This window comes from Eulemur rufifrons, chromosome 7 (assembly GCF_041146395.1).
Source record: "Eulemur rufifrons isolate Redbay chromosome 7, OSU_ERuf_1, whole genome shotgun sequence".
In the NCBI taxonomy this organism is placed as follows: domain Eukaryota; kingdom Metazoa; phylum Chordata; class Mammalia; order Primates; family Lemuridae; genus Eulemur; species Eulemur rufifrons.
The window spans coordinates 187620947-187642693 of NC_090989.1; the positions used below are offsets into that span (position 1 = coordinate 187620947).

General features: G+C 43.3%; 1 protein-coding gene across 2 annotated transcripts in view; it reads right to left on the bottom strand.

Annotated features, from left to right (window-relative positions):
- The window catches only part of SRGAP3 (SLIT-ROBO Rho GTPase activating protein 3), a 242153-nt gene that overhangs the window by 12277 nt on the left and 208129 nt on the right, over nt 1-21747 (bottom strand). For both annotated transcript variants that reach the window (XM_069473851.1, XM_069473850.1), the window contains exons 16-19: nt 21499-21604; nt 21030-21257; nt 18070-18149; nt 935-1115 (exon numbers count right to left, since the gene is read on the bottom strand). In XM_069473851.1, the coding sequence (XP_069329952.1) occupies nt 935-1115; nt 18070-18149; nt 21030-21257; nt 21499-21604 (595 nt within the window). The remainder of the gene's footprint in view (nt 1-934; nt 1116-18069; nt 18150-21029; nt 21258-21498; nt 21605-21747) is intronic.

Below are 21747 nucleotides of genomic sequence, written 5' to 3' on the forward strand. Positions count from 1 at the left end.
CTAGGCCCCTCCCAGGCTGCTCCAGGCAGGACAAGCTAAATGCTGGGGGGGAGTGTCAGAGAAACGACCTGTGCAGTGTGCAGGCATGGCTCCGTGGGGAATGGTACGGGGCTAAGGAAGAGGGAAAGAAGGTGCCTCCACCCCTCACCTCCCCACCCAGGGCTTGGGACAACTGTGAGGTGGCTCACAAGCCTGTTGGGACAGCCTGCCAGCCTCCTTCCATGGCCCTCTCTCTTCTGTGACTTCCTCCTGCCCTCAGGGGCCTGGGGACATGGGGAGGTTTGCTTGGCCTGGGCCTTTCCCACTCCACCAAAATGTAGGGTTTTAGTCCTTCCCGTGAGGTCTAGCGTGGGGGCTGCTTCTACAGTCAGTCAGTCCTGCTGAGCCTGTCCGCAGCTCACAGGGAATGTACGCTCAGGGACCTTCCACGGCTCTCAAAGGAATGGGAAGTGTAGACTTTCTGTGGTAGGGCTAGGGCATCTGGGATGCAGGGCTCTTTTTATTATTATTATTATTAACCCCTGAAACTATAAAAAAAAATAGTACCTTATTAACTGGAAATGAGGGCATGGTTGTTTCTGCTCATCCCCTGAGAGAGCCCCCTCTGGCATGTAGAATGGTGGGCGCCCAAGGAGGCGGAGGCACATGGCAAGACCCCTCACACTGGGGGCCATGGCAGGTGACGAATGCTGGGTTTGGATGCTGGACCAGCAGCAGCAAACACGGTCTCTGTGTACTCAGGGGATGAGCAATTTGCATATTTGCTAAGTGGATCGCCATTTAAAGGGAAGTTAGATCTAACCCAGCCTTGCAGAAGACCAAGCGTGTGATATCAGGGAGAGCAATCCCTGGCACACAGCGCAGCACGCCCTTCCAGGGCCCCTTCCAGACATCACTAATCTATTATCGCGTTCTTCTCCCGACTGTCACTCACATGTCCTGTACCACTATGTACTGATGAGGGATGAGTCCGTCCACGCCGTTGTGCCGGCCCTCCCACCAGTCCTCTGAGGCTCGGTGATACAGGAGCAGCGAGGCCCCCTTCTTGAAGGACAGCTCACGGGGGGACCGTCCCACGTAGTCAAACTTGGCGATAGCCTCGATCTGCTCCACTTCTGGAAGGAAAGTGAGGGAAAGAGTGTCCCTGAGGTCAGCAGAGGGGCAGCCCAGGAGCCGCACTCAGATGGCCCTGGCTTCTGTGAGGAAGGACAGATAGCAGGCCGGGTGGGGACATGTGGGCTGGGGGTTGGACGCTGGGGCTCTAGGCTCAGACCCACTCTCCACTCTGCTGACACCCAGATCCTCATTTTCCACTGTCCCCCGGGGTCCCCACTTTTTGACGCTCATTAAAACAATATTTGAAGGAATTTCTTTTTCTTCCACATTTAATAGTTCTATTTCTATTTACCCATGAGCCCTTTCGCTCTTTGTCCACTTACAATACTTTTAGTGGTTCTTAACCTTTGGGGAGGTCAGACAGATGGTGTATGTGAACCCTAACCTGTGCAAAATGTGGTACGTGATTTTTAAGGGTTCCCAGATTCCTCAAAGCTCACTGTTAAGAACTGAACTGTGTTTCCCCAAAATTCCTATGCTGAAGTCCTTATCCCCAATGTGACTGTAGTTGGAGACACAGCCTTTCGTTAGTGTAACTGAGGTGATTAAAGTTAAATGAGGCCGTAAGTGTGGGGCCCTAATCCCGTAAGACTGGTGTCTTTATAAGAGGGAGAGACACCAGAGATCTCCCCCTGTGCGTGCACAGAGGACAGGCCACGTGAGGACAGAGCGAGAAGGCGGCCGTGTGTAAGTCAGGAAGACAGGCCTCACCAGAAACCAACCCTGACGGCACCTTGAGCTTGGACTTCTAGTCTCTGGGACTATGAGGAAATCAGTGTCTGTTGTTTAAGCCACTCAGCCTATGGAATTTTGTTATGGCAGCCCCAACAGACCAATACACTCATCCACGAACTTAATTTGGAGGCAGGAGGAATTCTTATTTGTGCCATGGCTCAAGTGTACCTACCCATTAAACAGTTAATCTTCTCTGGGCAGGGACCAGCCCTGACAGACTTAAGCTATGAGCACATATGTGGCTTTTGTCCTTGAAGCACTCCTATTGACCAGCTCTGTCACCTCCTGTCCCTGTGACCTCAGCAGGTTACATAACCTCTGTATACCTCAGTTGCCTTATCTGTAGGGCTTGTTAGGAGAATTAGAAGCTCCTGAACAAAAGTGCATAGCCTCGTACAGACACACACTAGGTATTCAGTCGACAGCAGCTGTCAGGGCTCTGATTAAAGTTGTTAATGGTTTAGCCTATGGGATAGGTGCAGAGAAGAGATCTCAACTGCAGAAAGTTTAAGTGGTTTGCCTAGGACCACACAGCTAATGGTATTTGGGGAAGGGACTTTTTGGGGAGCAGGGGGATTGTGCCTACAATTTATTTCACCTGTGTTACAGTTTGTACTCTAAGGGGTGCCCACACTTGGTAGAAAACTGTTGGTTCTTACATACTAACGTCTTTATATCTTAAAACAAGCACAAAGATTAACATTAAATTTTTTTTATTTTAATAGAACAAAATAGTAACTAAAGCAACCCCTACTCCCTCTAGTCTGCAGATCATTTCCGTATCTGAGCTCCCTTGAGACTTTCTATTTGTTCCACTTATCACGTATGGTCTTGTCTCTACCTATCCATCCGTCTGTCCATCACGGAGTCAAGGTCAGAACATTTGGCTTTATCACTTTTTAGCTATGTGACCTTGGGCTACTTAGTTCTCCTTTCTCAGCCTCAGTTTCCACATCTGTTAAATGGAAATGATAATAATAGAGCCTGCCTACCTTATAGGGTTAGGAGGATTAAGTGAGTACATGGAGTGCTTGCAACAGTGCCTGGCACAGGGTCACTCTGTAAGAGTTAAGTACTTGTTGCTGCTGCTGCGGTCATTACCAGGGACTGATGCACTTCTAAAGACCATGGATGGGCCGGGCGCGGTGGCTCACGCCTGTAATCCTAGCACTCTGGGAGGCCGAGGTGGGCGGATCCTTTGAGCTCAGGAGTTCGAGACCAGCCTGAGCAAGAGCGAGACCCCATCTCTACTAAAAATAGAAAGAAATTATATGGACAGCTAAAAATATATATAGAAAAAATTAGCCGGGCATGGTGGTGCATGCCTGTAGTCCCAACTACTCGGGAGGCTGAGACAGGAGGATCCCTTGAGCTCAGGAGTTTGAGGTTGCTGTGAGCTGATGCCACGACACTCACTCTAGCCCGGGCAACAAAGTGAGACTCTGTCTCAAAAAAAAAAAAAATAAAAATAAAAATAAAGACCATGGATGGTAAGGAACACCCAAGAGCAAAAGGAGGAAACTCCTTTGTTCACTTCCCTATGACCCCACAACATGCACACACACCAGGGCTCCCCTCTGTAAGCAACTGGCTCAAGAAGACCATGCTGCAGTGGCTTTGGGACACGTCCAGTCCCCAGTGACTCAGACAGCTTTCTGCAGGGAGTGGGTCTCACACAGTTAAGCCAGCTTTCCCCAGCCGGCTCCCTGACAATGTCTTTAAACGTTATCCTGACACAGGTAATGGGGGTGGGGCACAGGAAGAAGATGCCAGCACCACTAAATGGTTCAAATGAACTCAGTTCTTGACTCAGTCACCTTCTGTCAAACAAGGAGATCTCAATCCTCCTCTCTGCGGCATCTCTGAATGTCACACCCAGCCGCGTGCTGGAGCTGCCTGATAGCCCATCTGCCTGCCTAGCTGCAAGAGACAGACAAGCCCGAGGGTTTGCAAGATCAAGAGCCAAGCCCAGACCGCTACATGCACTTGGGGGCTGACCCCAGGCCTTCCTCTGACCCAGATTCCCCAGATCCCCTCGGTCAGATAAAGGTGCTGACCAAGCAGGGTTTGCTGATGCTCAGAGGAGCATGGAAGGCTGCCTGGGTGCCCTTGTTTCTGCCTTTCCTGTCCCCAGACCCTGTGCATCGCTGGATGGTGGTCTGGAATTGAACGGGAGGCGGAGGAGTAGCAAACATAGGGGAAGAAAACAGGAGGAACAGGGCCGAATCACAAGCTAAGAGAGAGCATGTGTGTTTGCAGATGCCATTATATAACTGTGTGTGGTAGAAACAGTAATAATAGCTACCTCTGATTAGTAAGTCTGTTATTTGGGTTTCTCTGCCTGAAACAGAATATGTGACTCTCCCCCTCACCACTCTCCTACACGCTGTCACCCAAAGGTACTTAATTCCCTCATCTTCCTCATCTCAAGAAACAGAACCACTTTCTACCCACTTACACAGGCCAAAGCCTGGGCGTTGCTCCTGGGGGCCGCACTCCTAGCCCACTAGCAACTCCTTCCAACTGTCCCCTGGCTCTGACCACCCCCACTGTGCCACCCTGGGCAGGCCACCGTTTTCCCTCTGCCTGGCCTCTTATGCCTGCTTGGGTAGAGCCACTTCTCCCCACAGCAGCCAGAGGACCTTTTAAAATCATAAATCAGATCATGAAACTCCTCTGCCGGAAACCTCCAAAGGCTTCCCATTGTGCTTAGAACAAAACCATCCCTCTATCTAACCATCCATCTGTCCATCTTACTTTTTAATGAATTTTAAATTAAGTTGTAGACAGCAGTACACTTCACCCCTAAAATCTCCAGTATAAATATTCACAAAGCCTTCTTGATCCTTTTAAAACATGCCAAGTTTTTTCCTGCCACAGGACCTTTGCACTTGTTATTGCCCCTTTCTGGAATGTTTTTTGCCCAGATCTTTGCATTCATCCACATTCAACAAACACTTATTAATCACTGTGTGCCATTTCCTGATTTCATTCAGGTCTCTACTCAAATGCTATTGCCCCAGCTGCCAAATCACTTTCTTTTCTACCACCTTTTCTTGCTTTATTTTTCTTCATAGCACTTATCACAACCTGAAATTACATGTCTTATGTGCATATTGTGTGTACGTGTGTGCGTTGTGTGAGCGTGTATGCCTGTGTAGTTTTCAACATTCATAGCTCCTTTACTGTCAGCCTTTCCTACTGACGTGTGAGCACCACTAGGACAGGGATTTTATTTTATTTCCCACTCCTAGAACAGTCCCTATGTCTAGCAGGCATGCAGTGTCTATTTGTTGCTTGCAGGAACAAATTAAGCTTTTACTAGTACTAAGTGGTCCACCTACATTATCACATTTAATCCTTACAATAATATTTGAGGCACTACCCTCCTTTTACAGATGAGGAAATTGAAGCTGCATTGAAATGACGTGTCCAGGTGCAGGTCACACAAGTAGAGAGTGATGAGCTGATATGCAAGCTTAGATGCCAGATATCATTAATAGAGGCTTCTTGATGTTTTTAAAACATGTTAAGTATATTCCCACCACAAGGCCTTTTTGCATCTGTATAGTGGAACTATGAAAATACAGACACACAACACCGTACGTATGATATTCAATTCAACTCCTGCCTTTGAGAGGCGAATTGTGCCAGGAAGGTACCCTACGGACTCTACAGTGAGTGACGAGATGGAGGGGCCAGGCCTTGAGCTAAAGGAGAAGTTGAGGACTATCTCAGTAGGGACCTGGCTGGAGTCACACTTTAGGAGAGTCCCTTCTACGGCAAAGCAGACTCAGAGCAGGGCAAGGACTGCAGGGGAGAGGCAGGAGGCGGCAGCAGTTCAGAGGCTGTACGATAGTCTGGGGCATGATCTTTTCTGGAGATGAAAAGACACATTGGAGTTTTGCTTTTATTTCAGAATCTGAAGGTTGTATATTTTATAAGTCTCTACTCATTACCCATCTCTACCTTCACCCAACAGGAAGCTCAAATTCCTCTCTCTAACCATGCCATTCCAGAGAATTCTCTTATAGGCCATGAATCCTGCCTGCACAGGAGAGGAGACGGTTCCCCTCTTCTCAACATCACTGCCCCCTGCCCAGCCCCACCCCCCACTCCACCCCATGTCATCAGACCACTGTGCCAGAGGCTGGGAAGGTGGATGTGCCTCCTCTCCTCTCTCATCCTCCCTGAGGGCCTGTGCACAGGCTCCCTCTTCTCTTCTCTTCTCTTCTCACTCATGACTTTGGCTTCTTACATTACTTTGGGTTGTAGCACCAGCTGGTATTAAGACTTAGATTTGATTTAAAAGGAAAGGAGTGAGATTGACTTCCAGCTTGACAGCATAAAGAGCTCCCCAGGGAAACTCATGAAAAATACAAAAAGAAAAAAAAAAAAAAGGAAGGCTGGGCACAGTGGCTCCTGCCTGTAATCCTAGCACTCTGGGAGGCTGAGGTGGGAGGATCGCTTGAGCTCAGGAGTTTGAGATTGGCCTGAACAACAGTGAGACCCCATCTCCATAGGAAAAAAAAAAAAAAAAAAAAAAAAAAACAAAGAAAGAAGGAAAAAGAGAAATTAACCAGGCACAGTGGTGCACACCTGTAGTCTCAGCTACTTGGGAGGCTGAGGCAGGAGGATCACTTGAGCCCAGGAGTTTGAAGTTGCAGTGAGCTACGATGATGCCACTGCACTCTAGCCAGGGTAGACAGAGCAAAAAACAACAACAACAACAACAAAAAAAAAACAAGAACAGTGGAGGTTATAGTGAAAAGCAATTGCGTAGTAGTTCATGGATTTAATGAAGGTACAGGCTACACTGCAGGCCAGACAGTTTGCACAAGAGAAAAAGGGAATACAGCTGGGTGGAGTCTTCCTAGGATCGGAACAAATACAAAACATTGACTTCAGAAATCATCCCATCAAAGTAGACAAAATTTGATCAAATTCATTTGTAAAGCAATTTGGAACCAATGGCACTGTTGAAAAGAATAGAACAATCATCCAGCAATTAGTGGAGTTGAACAGCTCGATATGGTCACGGAAAGAGAAGAACCCTACCAAATACACTGTCAGCCCAGGGTCACGGTGGGAATACCCTAGGTTGTTCCTGCCCAGGAAACAACATCAGAGATGTAACACTATGTGTGGGGGGAGAGGGGGATGATGATAGACATCAACAAATAACCCAGCCCATCACTAAACAAATAAACAAGCGTTAACAGCAATAAATTCCAAAGGGTAGGGACCAGCACCCAGAGTTGCTATATTATCTAAAATGTCCAGTTTTCAATAAAAAATTACAAGACATGCAAAGAAACAGAAAGTATGACCCATACACTGGGGGAAAAAAGCAGGCAAGAGAAACTGCCTGTGACAGCAACCAGATGGTGAATTTAACAGAAAGAGTCTTCAAAGTAGCCATTATAAATATGTTAACAGAACTAAAGGAAACCATGATTAAAGGAAGGTGTGATGACAATATCACGTCAAATGGATCAACACAGAGATCAAAATTAACTATAAATTCAAAAATGGAATTCTATAACTGAAAATACAACAACTGAAATAAAAAATTTACTGGAGGGCTCAACAGTAGATTGAACTGGTAGAAGAAAGAATTAGCAAACTTGAAGACAGGTTGATAGAGATTATATAAGCTAAAGAATAGAAGGTAAAAGATTGAGGAAAAATGAACAGAGAAATGTGGGACAACAGTAAATGCAGCAACATAAATGTAATAGCAGTAGCAGAAGAAAAGGAGAGAGAAAAGAGCAGAAAAAAATATTTGAAGAAATAACAGCCAGAAACTTCCCAAGTTTACTGAAAAACAATAACCTACACAGCCAGGAAGTTCAATGAACTCCAAGCATGATACATACAAAGAGGTCCACAAACAGACACATAATAATACTGAAAGAGACAAGAATAAAATCTTGAAAGCAGCAAGAGGAAAAATAACATATCAATAGGATTAACAGCTTACTTCTTGGTAGAAACAATGGAGGCCAGCAGGCAGTGGAATATAATGTTCAAAGTGCTCAAAATACACACACACACACACACACACACACACAAAACCATCAACCAAGAATCCTATGTCCAGCAAAGCTATCTTTCAAAAATGAGGTGAAATGAGGACGTTCCCAGATTAAAACAACTGAGAAAATGTTTTCTAGCAAACTCACCTTACAAAAATACTACAGGAAGTTTTTTTCAGTCTGAAAGCAAGTAATCCCGTATAGTAATTTGAATTTACACACACACGCACACACACACACACACACACACACACCAAAGAGCACCAGTAAATGTGATTATTCAAAAAAGTATAAATGCATATTATTCTCCTTTATTCTTGTAATTGATTTAAGAAGCAAGTATATAAAATAATGTGAATATAATGTATTGTTGGTCCTAAAGATACAGAAATGTAATATATGTGTAATATACTTGCCAGTAACAGCACAAGGGAGGTGGGTGAGAGCACAGGTATACCAGGCTAAGGAAATGACTACAGATGGTAAAGTAATAATTATAACAATTTATCATTGGGTTTGTAGCATTAATACATGTATAACAATAATAACACAAAAAGGTGGAAAAGGGCCTAAAACTTTATTAGACTAATATTTCCATATATCCCTGGAATTAAGCTAGTATAAATTAGAAGCTCATTCCAAATAAGTTAGGATGTATATGGTAAACCTTAGAGCAACTACTAAAAAATAAATTAAAAATATTGAGAATAAAAGAGTGGTTCTTTGAAGCTGAGGAGGGTGGGGGAGGAGAGACATTTGTCAACAGGTACAATGTTACAGTTAGATAGAAAGGATAAGTTCTGGTGCTCTATTGCACAGTAGGGTGTATATAGTTAATAATAACGTGTTGTGTGTTTCAAAATAGCTGAAAAAGAGGATTTTGAATGTTTGCATCACAACAAAATAATAAATGTTTAAGGTGATGGATATGTTGGTTGTCCTGACTGGATCAGGACACAATGTATGCATGTATCAAAACATACATTGTACCCACCAAGTATGTACAACTATTGCGTATCAAAGAAAAATAAAATAAAACTTCAAAAATCTAAAAAATATAGTGAAAAAATCATTAAAGAAATTAAAATGCTACATTAGAAAATATTCACCTAATGCAAAAGAAAGCATTAAAGAAGGACTAAAGGGACAAAAAAAGACATGAGGCACACTGAAAACAAAAAATAAAATGGCAGACATAAATCCAACTATGTCAATAATAACATTAAATGCAAATAGATTAAACAACCAAAGTAAAATGCAGAGACTAACAGATTGGATAAAATAACATGATCTAACTGTATGCTATCTACAAAAGATGTACTTTAGATTCAAAGACACAATTAGATTTAAAGTAAAAGGATAGAAAAAAAATCATGCAAACTGCAACCACAGGAAAGCTGGAATGGCTAAGACAAGATAGACTTCACAATAAAAAATATTTCTAGAGATAAAGAGGAATATTTCATAATGATAAAAGGTTTGATCTATCAGGAAGATATAACAATTATAAACAAAATGCACCTAATAATAGAGCAGCAAAACACGTGAAGCAAAAACTGACAAAAATGAAGGAAGAAATAAACAATTCAAAAATAATAGTTGGAGATCACTACTCCACTGTCAATAATGAGTAGAGTAACTAGACAGAAAATCAAAAAGGAAATAGGAGACTTAACACTATAAACCAACTAGACCTAACAGACATCTATAGAACACTCTATCTAATGAAAAGAGGCTATATATGCTTTCAACTGCATTCTTCAGGCTATACCATATGCTAGGCCACAAAACAAATCTCAGTAATTTAAAAGGGTACAAATAATACAAAATATGTTCTCCAACAACAGTAGAATGAAATTATTATTTCTTCTATAGAAATTTCTTTCCTGCTATTGATTTCTATAGAGGAAATAGCAGGAAAAAATTGGGGAAACTGACAAATAGGTGAAAATTAAACAGCACACTCCCAAATGACAAATGGTCAAAGAAAAAAAGCAAAAGAGAAATCAGAAAACATTTTGAGATAAATGAAAATGAAGACACAACATCCTAAAATTTACTGGGTGCAGCTAAAGCAGTGCTCAGAAGGAAATTTATAGCTATAAATGCCTATGTTAAGAAAAAACGGGTAGATAATGAGAAATTACTTAATGGGGACAATGTATGTTATTCCATCGATAGCTATACTGAAAGCCCTGACTTTGGCACTGTTCAATATATCCATCTAACAAAATTACACTTGCACCCCATAAATTTATACAAATAAAAAAATAATAAAATCTCAAATCAATAACCTAAACTTCCACCTTAAGACACTGAAAAAGAAGTACAAACTAAACCTAAAGCAAGCAGAAGGAAGGAAATAATAAAAATATTAGAAATTAACAAAATGTTAATATTAAAAATTAATGAAATGGAGAGTAGGAAATCAATGAAAACAAAAGCTAGTTCTTTAAAAAGATCATTGATATTAACAAACCTTTAGCTAAATAAACCAAGAAAACAAGAAAGAGGAATCAAAATATTGGAATCAGAAATGAAAGGATATTACTACCATTACTTTAGAGGAATAAAAAGCATCATAAAGAAATACTATGAACAACTGTATGCCAATAAATTAGACACCTTAGAGAAATTAACACATTCCTATAAATACACAAACTATTTAAATGGGACTCAAGAAGAAACAGAAAATCTGAATAAATCTGTAATAAGTCAAAAGATTGACTTAATCATCAAAAAACTACCCATAAAGAAGTGTCCAAGCCCAGATGGCTTCACTGCTGAATTCTACCAAACATTTAAAGGATAATTAATCACAATTATTCACAAAGTCTTCCAAAAAACAGAAGAGGAGGGAGTATTTCCCAACTCAACATGAGGCAAGTATTGACAAAGATATCACAAGAAAACTGTAGATCAATTTCTCTTATAAATATGGATGCAGAAGGCCTCTACAAAATACTAACAAACTGAATGCTGTAATACATAAAAAGAATTATGCTCCATGCTCAAGTGGAATTCATCCCAGGAATGTAAAATTGCTTTAACATCCAGAAAAGTATAACATGTAATGTAATACATCTTATCAGTAAAACAAATAACAAAAAATTGCACAATCATATCAATAGATGAAGAAAAAGCATTTGGCAAAATCAAACACCCTTTCATCACGAAACACTCAACAAACTAGGAATAGAAGGGAACTTCTTTAATCTGATAAGTGGCATCTATGAAAAACCTACAGCCAACATCATCATTAATGATAAAATACTGGATGCCTTCCCCATAAGATCAGGAGCAAGACAAGGATTTCCACTCTCCCTTCGATTCAATATTGTACTGAAGGTTCTAGCCAGGGCAATTAGGCAAGAAAAAGAAAAAAAAGGCAACCAAATTTGAAAGGAAGAAGTAAAACTATGTCTATCTGCATATAAGTTATGATCTTATATATAGAAAATCATAAGAAAAATCACTAAAAACTATTTGAATGAGTGAGTAAGTTCAGCAAGGCTGCAGGGTACCAGAGCAATGTATTAAAATCAATTGTATCTCTATACACTCATAATAAACAATTCAAAAATGAAATTAAGAAAACAATTTCACTTACATTAGTATCAAAAACAATAAAATACTGATGAATAAATTTTTAAAAAGCGGTGATAAACTCATACTCTGAAAACTACAAATCATTACTGAAAGAAATTAAAGAAGATCTAAATAATTGGAAAAATATCCCATGCTTACCCATGGATCAGAAGACTTAATGCTATTAAGATGGCAATACTCCCAAACTGACCTACAGATTCAATGCAATCCCTATCAGAATCCCAGCTGACTTTTTCGTAGAAATTGACAAGCTGATTTTAAAATTCAAATGGAATTGCAAGGAACCCAGAATAGCCAAAACAATCTTGAAAAAGAAGAACAAAGTTGAAGGACTTGCACTTCCCAATTTCAAAGCTTACTACAAAGCAACAGTAATGAAGACAGTACAATAGTACTAGCACAAAGATAGATACATAGATCAGTGGAACAGCATTGAAAAGTCCAAAAATAAAACCATACACCTATGGTCAACAGATTTCTTACAATGGTGCCAAGACCATTCAATGGGAGAAAGAATAATGTTTTTCAACTAATGGTGCTGGGACCACTGGACAGCCACATACAAAGGAATGAAGCTGGATCATTACCCTATACCACATATGAAATAAACTCAAATGGATCAAAGGCCTAAATGTAAGACCTAAAACTTTCAAACTCATAGAAGAAAACTCAGGAATAAATCTTCATGAACTTGGATTTGGCAAAGGACTCTTAGATATAACACCAAAATTATAAGCAACAAAAGAAAAAATAGATGAATTAGATTTCATCAAAATTAAAAACTTTTGTGCTTTAAAGGACACCATCAGGAAAGTAAAAAGACAAGGAATGGAATGGAAGAAAATATTTAGAAATCATATATCTACTAAGGGACTTACGTCTAGGATATATAAAGAGCTGTTACTACTCGATAATAAAAAGACAAATAACCAAATTTAAAAATGGGCAAAGGAGATGAACAGATATTTCTCTAAGGAAGATATACAAACAACCAAAAAGCACATGATAAGCAATATCATTAGGCATCAGAGAAATTCAAATCAAAACTTCAATGAGATACCACTTCACACTCACAAGGATGGCAAAAATCTAAAAGTCAGATAATGACAAGTGTTGGTGAGAATATGGAGAGACTGGAACCCCCATACACTGCTGATGGTAATGTAAAATGGCACAGTCACTTTGGAAAACAGTATGGCCATTCCTTGAATGATTAAACACAGAGTTACTACGTGGCCCAGCAATTCCACTCCCAGGTATACACCTAAGAGAAATGAAAACATGTATCCACACAAAACTTGTACACAAATGTTTATAGCAGCATTATTCACAATAGCTGAAAAGTAGAAACAACTCAAATGTCCATCAACTGACAAATGGATAAATAAAATGTGGTCTATCCATAAAATAGAACATTATTCAGCCACAAAAAGAAATTAACTCCAGATAAATGTTACAACAAAGATGAACCCTGAAAACATGCTAAGAGAAAGAAGCCAGTCACAAAGGCCACATATTGCATGATTCCACTTATGTAAAATGTCCTGAATGGGCAAATCCACCGTGACAGAGAGTAGATTAGTGGTTGCCTAGGGCTGGGGAGGATGTGGGAGCAGGTGGTGGGATGGTGTAAGGGGCCAAAACCACGAGGCTTCTTTTTGAGATGATGAAAATGTTTTAACATTGTGGTGATGGTTGCACATGTCTGTCAATATACTAAAAACCACTGAATTATACACTTTAAATGGCTGAGTTGTATAGTAGTGATCCATATAGATAGTGATCCATATCTCAATAAAGTGGTTCAAAAAAGAGGAAGGCAGAGTCCTCGTTAGGTATCAGGCCTAAGCCAGGTGGCGCAGGCCAGTTTACCATCTCTGTTACTAGGGATTAGGAACATAAGCCAAGTTATTAATATTAATAAATTGGCCACTGTTCTTGTTTTCTATTGTTCTTTATTTCTCATGGGGAGGAGTGGCCATAATTTTAGCAAAATTGGAGTGTTCATGCATAAAGTGACTAATACAGTTTTAATACCCTCACCTTAATACACACAACATAGATAAATCTTAAAACATTATGCAGGGTGAAAGAAGACAGAAGCAAAAAGCCATCTGTACAATACCATTGACAAGTTGTTCTAGAACAGACAAACAGTGGGAGGAGTCAAAGGTAACCTCAAGAATTATGGGAAAATATCAGTGGGAGAAAGGAGTCACAATTATAATTGCAAACTGACATATTATACTCATATGAACATGCTTCTGGTACTGATTTTAGTGGTTTTATTATCCGGCAATCGTGTTCCTCATTTAGCTTCCAATTATTAAGGTTGCTAGTAACAGGTGGCCTTAATTTTTTCATTTGGTTTAGTTCTGACAGTCAAGGATTTTTAGCCTAACCACGGTTTCTTTATAAATCTTGGAAATCAAAGAGCAAGCACAACGGATCTTCCAGACTTATCCCATGAAGCATTAACAGACCCAGGACGGGGCATCAGGCAGCAGGTGGTGATAGAATCTACTGAGACAAGGAAGGCAATAGATATCCAAGCAACTAAATTGTTCTTCCAATTTGGCAGTCACTGGCTGACTCATCTATTATAGGACCTGCAGCCATAATTCGATGCCTGATCTGACCTTTGAAGCCTGCCGGGTTCCATTCTCACAGGGGGTTTTCGGGAGAAAAGAAGATATTGATGATCTCCCAAATGAAATGCCTGAGAAAAAACAGGTGAATAAAGCAAGAGGTTTAGGTTGCCAATGACCAGTTGGGTCAAGAAAATTCTCCAGAACTCAGCTTCTCTTCAGGATTAGGGAGGATTTATATTTGATAGTCAACTAGTTTTCCTTACCCACCTCCTTATCCCAGGCAGTGTGCTAAGTTCCTTCATGCATGTCACCTCATTTTAACTCATGCCATGATTCTCTTGGTGCAGTCATTCCCACTTTACAGATAAGGAAACTGAGGTCAGAGGTTATGGGATTTGCCTCAGATCACATGGCCATAAAGGACTCTCTGTGTGTTTCAAATCCAGATCTCTTTCTCTGAGCCCAGTACCCCCTAGACTGTCCTCAAAGCTCGCTATTTCTGCCAGTTTGGGCAAGGGTCGGCATGAATGTAACATTTAGAAAATGTGGACACAACAAAAAAAGAAAACTACAGACCAATATCCCTTATGAATATAGATGCAAAAATCCTTAATACAATACTAGCAAATTGAATTCAACAGTACATCAAAAAATAATCCACTATGACCAAGTGGGCTTCATCCCAGGGATGCAAGGATGGTTCAACATATATGAATCAATAAATGTGATTCACCACATAAACAGAAGCAAAAACAAAGACCATATGATCACCTCAATAGATGCACAAAAAGCATTTGACAAAATTCAGCACCCTTTCATGATAAAACCCCCCAACAAACTACGAATAGAAGGAACATATCTCAAAATTATAAACACCACATATGACAAATCCACAGCCAACATCATGCTGAATGGGGAAAAGTTCTAAGAACTAGAACAAGACAAGGGTGCCCACTGTCACCCCTTCTATTCAACATAGTGCTGGAAGTCCTAGCCAGAGCAACCAGGCAAGAAAAGGAAATAAAGGGTATCCAAAGCGGGAAAGAGGAGGTCAAATTACCACTTTTCACTGACGACATGATTTTGTATCTAGACTCCATCAAGAGGCTCCTGGAATTGACATATATTCAGCAAAGTCTCAGGTTACAAAATCAATGTACATAAAGCAGTAGCATTTCTATATACCAATAACAGTCAAGCTGAGAATCAAATCATAGAAAATGCAATTAATTTTCCTCCAAGGAATGCTCCTGCTTCAACACTCCCCCTAACACACTCAGGATACTTTCAGAGCCTTCAGGGGACATGAAACTGGCTCTCCCAGTGTGGCTATTTCCCTTCCAAGATGATTCTTCCTGATTTTGTTATTCTCAAAAACCAGCAGCCCTACAAAGAACAATGGGAACAAGGATCTTCTGGGGAAGTGGACCCAAAGCTCCTACTCATCCCATCCCAGGGGCGGTTGTGAGCCTCTGCCCTGAGAGCGGGTTCTTGGTGTGGGGAGGAAGACTACTAGGTGTGTCCTGTGGCTGCTTCTTCACAGACCCAGCAAGCTCTTTTCTCTCCATCCCATCTCATCCTCAGCCCTGGTGCCCGGAGCAGCCCTCTGCCCATCAGACCACAGAGTTGTGGGAAACCCAGCAGGGGGACCAACAGGGATCTCAGCCCTCAGGAAGGTAGGCGCCCAGGTTGACACTCGGGTTGACACGCAGAGCTATAAGGGTTCTCAAAGGACACCAGACCCGGCCCCTTACAGGCACGTCTGCCTACACCAGCAGCAGCCCTGACATGTCTCAGTTCTGAAAGATCAGCTCATCCTGTTCAACACAAGAGGTGCTTTTCCTCCAGCGGAAGAAGAGACTGAGGGCATGGTCTAGATCAAGAGGGAGCTATAAGCACACCTCCAGCGCGGAGATGGGGAGGGAGAAAGGGACGGGGAGAGGGAGGAAGAGAGGAAGACAAAAGTCAGAGAGAGATAGAGAGAGAGAGAGAGAGAGAGAGAGAAACAGATCCAGAAATAAAAAGAGCAACAGATGGAGAGAACGGCAGGGGAGGGAGAACTAGAGGTGGTAGGCAGAGGAAGGAAAAGAAGGAAAGAGAATAGCAAATTGCTGTGGAGTGAATAAGCAGTAGGTGGCAGCCTTTGCCCCTCCAAACAAAGCCTCTGCAGGACACTTTGCTTAGTTCAGGATGACTCCAGCCTCTCAGGATTTTGGCGAAACTGAACGTCTATCTGGATTTGCTTTTCTGTATCTGTGACCCAGGTCTGCCCCATTGGCTCTTTCTCAGGCCACAGCGATCGGATGCCTGGGTATGTGACCCAAGGCAGTCCAGTGAGATTCCACCCCAGGACCTTTCGTGGCACCATTATGAAAAGGAAGCTCTTTTCCACTGGGACTTTGGGTAAAAGGATGGTGAAAGCCCGGAACTGCTGGAGACCAGGACACAGGGAAAGCCTACATGAGAATGAAGCCAGCAGAGAGGGAAGCAGAATAGGAAGATGGAGATGAAGTCCCGACAAAAACATCTGTGCTCCTGGATCCAGCTGTGCCTGAAGTCATGCCTACCCTAGGACTTTCCAGGCATATGAGCTGATTCCCTTTTATGCTTAAGTCAATTTGAATTGGGAATTCTGTCACTAGCGATTGAAACAGCCCTACTAGAATGTGAAAACCTACCTATAAGTCTTGTCTCTTTCATCAGCTCCCAGAAACCTCCCGAGTACACACCCAGCTCTCCTGAGAAATGCGGTAGCAAACAGTGCCCAGGACTGTCCCTCAAAGGGAAATACAAAGGCCAAGTAGGAGAACTGCTAAATAATGATGTTTAAAAAGTAAAACTACCACAGGGAGAAAGGAGGGCAATACCTGGTGAATACAGGGCCGTATTCTGGCTTTCATGGGCCATGGACACTTTTGCTGACATGGATCCCTTCCTCCATAAAAACACGTTAAAAATTATATTTTACAACTGCATTGGTATAAAGACTAAAATAATCTGGACTGTATATCATATTCATTTTTTCCTTCTGATTTTAAAAGAAATTAAAACATTTTAGTGGACCCTACCAGTAGCATGGACCCTTGGCACTGTACCTACTCTGCCTAATGGATAAGTTGGCCCTGGGCCCATATTATCCAGATCGTTTGTCTACGCAGTCCAGTTTCCCTAGAGACTAATCTGATTCTCTTCTCCTTGTCTGGAAGGGGTGGAAGAATCTGGTGAGCGCCTTGGCGCCTGGCTGGCCTTTCTCTCTCTGTCCGCATACCTCCCAGGGTCATCACCCTTGGCTTCATCTTCGGGGTGCCCGTCGCACTGGGGACTAGTCTGGCATTATCGCTTTGCATCATGAGGAGCTCCAGTCTGTGCAGGTCTGGTGACAGACCAAGAGCTCCTCAAGGACCAACATCTCGTTCATCACCGGGCTCGAGTCCCAGCACAGGCCTGGTGCAGAGCAGGTCCTCAAGGAAGTGAAGCCGGCACGGAAGGAAGCAGAACCAGGAGGCAGGGACAAAGTCCTGACAAAAATCATCTGTGCTCCTGGACCCAGCTGTGCCTGAAGCCATGCCAACCCTGAGACTTTTCAGAGATATGAGCCGATTTCCTTTTATGCTTAAGTCAATTTGAATTGGGAATTCTGTCATTAGCAATGACAGAGGTTGCTTCCTACTTAAGAAACTCTTGTCACCTAGGATTTGCCCCCAGCCATGCAGGACACATAAAGGGATTAAGTGGGCTGGGTGTGAGACGTGAACACAACGTGCGCCCACGAGGATCTGCTCTGCCAGGCCTGTGCTGGGACTTGGGTGTGCAATGAAGGTTTTTCTCGGAGGTTTCTCTGGGTCCCCCTCTGTTCTGCAGGGCAGATGTGCTGATGTGGAAAGCTGGAGGGGGCTATGTGGGCCAGCGCTATGGTTGGGCTGGCATCATGCTGAGGGGCTCCCGGGGGGTCCCTTGGCCCCAAGGCCCCCCTCACTCACCTTCATCACTGGTATGAGGCTCGGTGCCATTGTCATGGTCAACTTCATCGATGGTCCCTGGCTCACTGTGTGGGCTGTCACTGCAAGGAAACATGGGAGGGGACTCATGGGGGGGCTGTCTGCCCTCACACTACCCTGAGCCTCCCATGAGTGCCAGCCCAAGCCACCTCTGGGCCCTCACCCAGCTCAGATGGAGGCTCACACTGTCCTGTTTTTTCCATCTGAAAACCACTCCCAGCTCCCTCGCTGGGAAGCTTCCCAAATGCCGCCCCCAGCTCCCTCCTAGCCCAGGAATCTGCTGGGCTATCTTTTGGGCGAAGTTGTCGATGCTTACATGTTCTGTAAGATCCACAGGGCAGTGGCAAAACCCTAGCATTTATCATTGGAAGGATCAGAGGCCAGAACAGGAATCTTTGAAGTACTATGAACCATCTCATCTGGCCTGACTCCCTTGTCTTACAGCTGAGGCGACACACCCCATGACGTGAAGTGAAGCTAGCAAGGGCTACCTTGTGAGTCTGTGTGCAAAAGCCCAGATCCACCCAGGCAGTGACAGCAAACCAGGCTGGCAACCACGATGAGCATGGTGGCTGAGTGATCCAGGGCCTTCAAATTTAGTTGTCATCGTGCTGGTTTAATTTCACCAGCTGCTAACCCCTTGCTAGATTACGGCTTCTTGAGGCCAGGGTTCATTCACACAGTCAGTTTTTCATTACAAAGTCACCGAGTGAGTCCTAATATACGCCACGCAGTATGCCAGGCAGGAGGGAAGCAGTGATAGGCAAGGTAGACAAGTTCCCTGGCCTCATGTTACTTATATTGTAGGGGGAGGAATGAGAAAACTGCCCAGGTAAATACGCCAGTAAACAAAACAGGTGCAGGTTGAAATAATGTTATACAGGAAAGACATGGACAAAGACAATAATGGCAGAAGGGACCTACAAGGAAGGTTTCTCAGAGGAGGTGGCATTTATAATGCCATTTAAAGGGATATGGATTTTATTATGAAAAATTCTCCATTGCCACCTAGATTAGATCCAGACTGCACAAAGCTTCCAAACTTTCCATACCCTGGCTCTATCTGACCTGTGGAGCCTCATCCCGCGCCATCTGCCTGTCACATGCTACACTCTGGCCACAATGAACCACTTTTCCTTTTATTGAAGACTCTAAGCCTAGAATATTCTTTGCCCAGTCCCCACTGGGCTGGCTCCAGTTCATCCTGCAGTCTCAGCTCCGTCTGTACTTCCTCCAGGAAGCCTTTCCTGACTTGGCCAGATTGGCTCAGGGAGCCCCCCCTTCTGGAACCGCCTGCTTCCTGCTCCATCAGAGCTCCCTGCACTGGACGTTAATCTTGTCCGGGTTCCATCCTGACTCCCAGCTCAGGACCTAGCCCACGACAGATGCTTGGTAACCATTTGTTGAATGAATGAATGTTGTCTGCTGTGCTGAGACCCTCTGCCAAATATCCCTTTTTGGCTTTGAAAACTCCCCCAAAATTACCATGTAATTAATAGTTTTCCAGTCTCATGGGAAACAAATAGGATTAAGAAAAGTGTGGTTATTGTATATCGTTCTTTGATAAGTACATGAAGATCTGCGGATCCCTTCCCACAACACTAATTATACATATTGCAGTAAGAAAAGAGAACTGGTAATGGTTGCAAAAGCTGTGTGAAAAGCTTCTCTTCGTCCAGAAATTATGCTTGCTGGCTGTTTAATGTTTCTGTTACAGAACAGGGATAGACTTGTTCCCTGCTGCCTCAAATGAGATGACAGACCTGTGATTAGACATCACCATGCCCGGTATTCCTGTGTGGGGAGGCATGTTGGGGGGGAACACAAAAGGCTGGAACACCTCCTTTCTTTGAAGCACTGCCCAAATATGCCCACAGAACTGAGGCAACACAAGAGTCCAGGAATGCTCTGACAATCAAAAAACAAACTCCTCTGGAGGCACCTGGCTGAAAGCAGTGTGGGTAATACCTAAATACATGGCTGTGTGCTGCCCTGGATTGGGAACAAAGAAATAGTAGGAACCTCTGACTGGTTTCTGTCATTTAGTGTTCTCAATTTCCTGTCTTTGCCACATTTTAAAATTTTCTCTTGTCTTCACATTTTAAAGTCGTAGCCTGGGGAAGGTAATCAGCCCTGATTTTTAAAAGGTTCTAAAATATTTCTTCTACGACCTAGTGTTGTACCAGATACACAGAGGTGCCCATTGCTGACCTACTGTGAAACACTCAAAAAAAAAACCTGAGCTCACATAGCCTGGAAAAGAGAACTCCTAGGAGAGAGGGGACAGCAGTGGGAAGTGTCACATTCAGTTCGCGAGGCTGAGGTGGGGATCATCCACTCCCCTGCTTCCTGAGATGGGCCTGCGACCCACCCGGCCAGTTGCAGCATCACCTCTTCTAATCAATGTGATTGCTTCACCAGACCCACTCCCCAGCAATGAAACACAATTCTTGGCTTGGGTTGGAACATTTGGGAAAGAGAAGCTCTTTTTCTATTGAAAATGCTGAATGAGTTATATAATTCTAAAGTTGCTGGCTGCCTCTTGAAACCATCAAGGGAAAGGCTGTTTGAGAATGAAACCAAAGCAGGATAAAGCAGAGGCAAGGCATGGCGGTTGCAGGACCAAGTCCTCATGATAATAGTTGAGCCCCTGGATCAAACTATACCTGAAGATGTATTCCCATACTTTTTAAGTTAAGTAAATCAATATATTCCCATTTGGCTTAAGCCAGTTTGAGCTGTATTTCTGTCCCTGGTAACCAAGAGAACCTTGACTGATGTACCTGTCTCTCATGTAAGGCTGCTGCGAAGCTCAAATGAAAAAATGCATATGGAAGCACAGAGGATCGCAGTAAGAAAACTGAAGGGCTTCTTACTGTTCCCCTACAACAGCAGCAACAACGATGATGATAATAATCATATTAAGAGGAATGGCATCTTACCAATATTCTTCCCCTCCAGCCATGCATTTTTCATACACAGGTCCCTCTAGCTCCCGGGGGCTGGGGAAGATGGCTTCATGATGGATGATGATGGTTTTGATGACTTCATTGACGTGTGCCTGGCAGGACACAGGGTCCTGCCCATCAGGGATGTGCATGAGGGTGGGCCCGAAGCAGATGGCCAGGTTGTAGGGATCCATCATGTTCTCGTCGCTATACTGAGAGAGGCTAGGAGAGAGGAGGTACCCACAAGTCATCTGGGAAAGGCAAATCCTGCCCCTGTGATTTCTTTCTTTTGGGGGACTCTACTCAAATCCAGAAGCTTCCATGTTCTTCTTTCAAAACAGCACCTGCAAAAGCCTCAGGACACACCCTCCCAAAGGAGGCCAGAGCCAGTCAAAAAAGGGCCCCTTGTCCACTATTCAATGAGTATATGGGAAAAAAGGGGGGCCCTTGGCCAGGCACTCACTGGTTGAGGAAGGCGAAGAGGTATCTCATGACCACGATGACCACGCGGGGAAGGGTGATGAGGATTTGCTGGATCTGGTGCACCCTCTCAGCTGGGTTCTCCAGTTCTGAAACATAAAAGGGCTTTTCAGGGCGCCTTTCATCCTCAGCACAGAAGGAAACGTCCAAGGATCGCACGTCCTCTGTCCGCCCACGTGGAATGGGGTAGCGAGCTCGACTCTCAGTTGCGGGATCATTCGTGCTCCTGGCC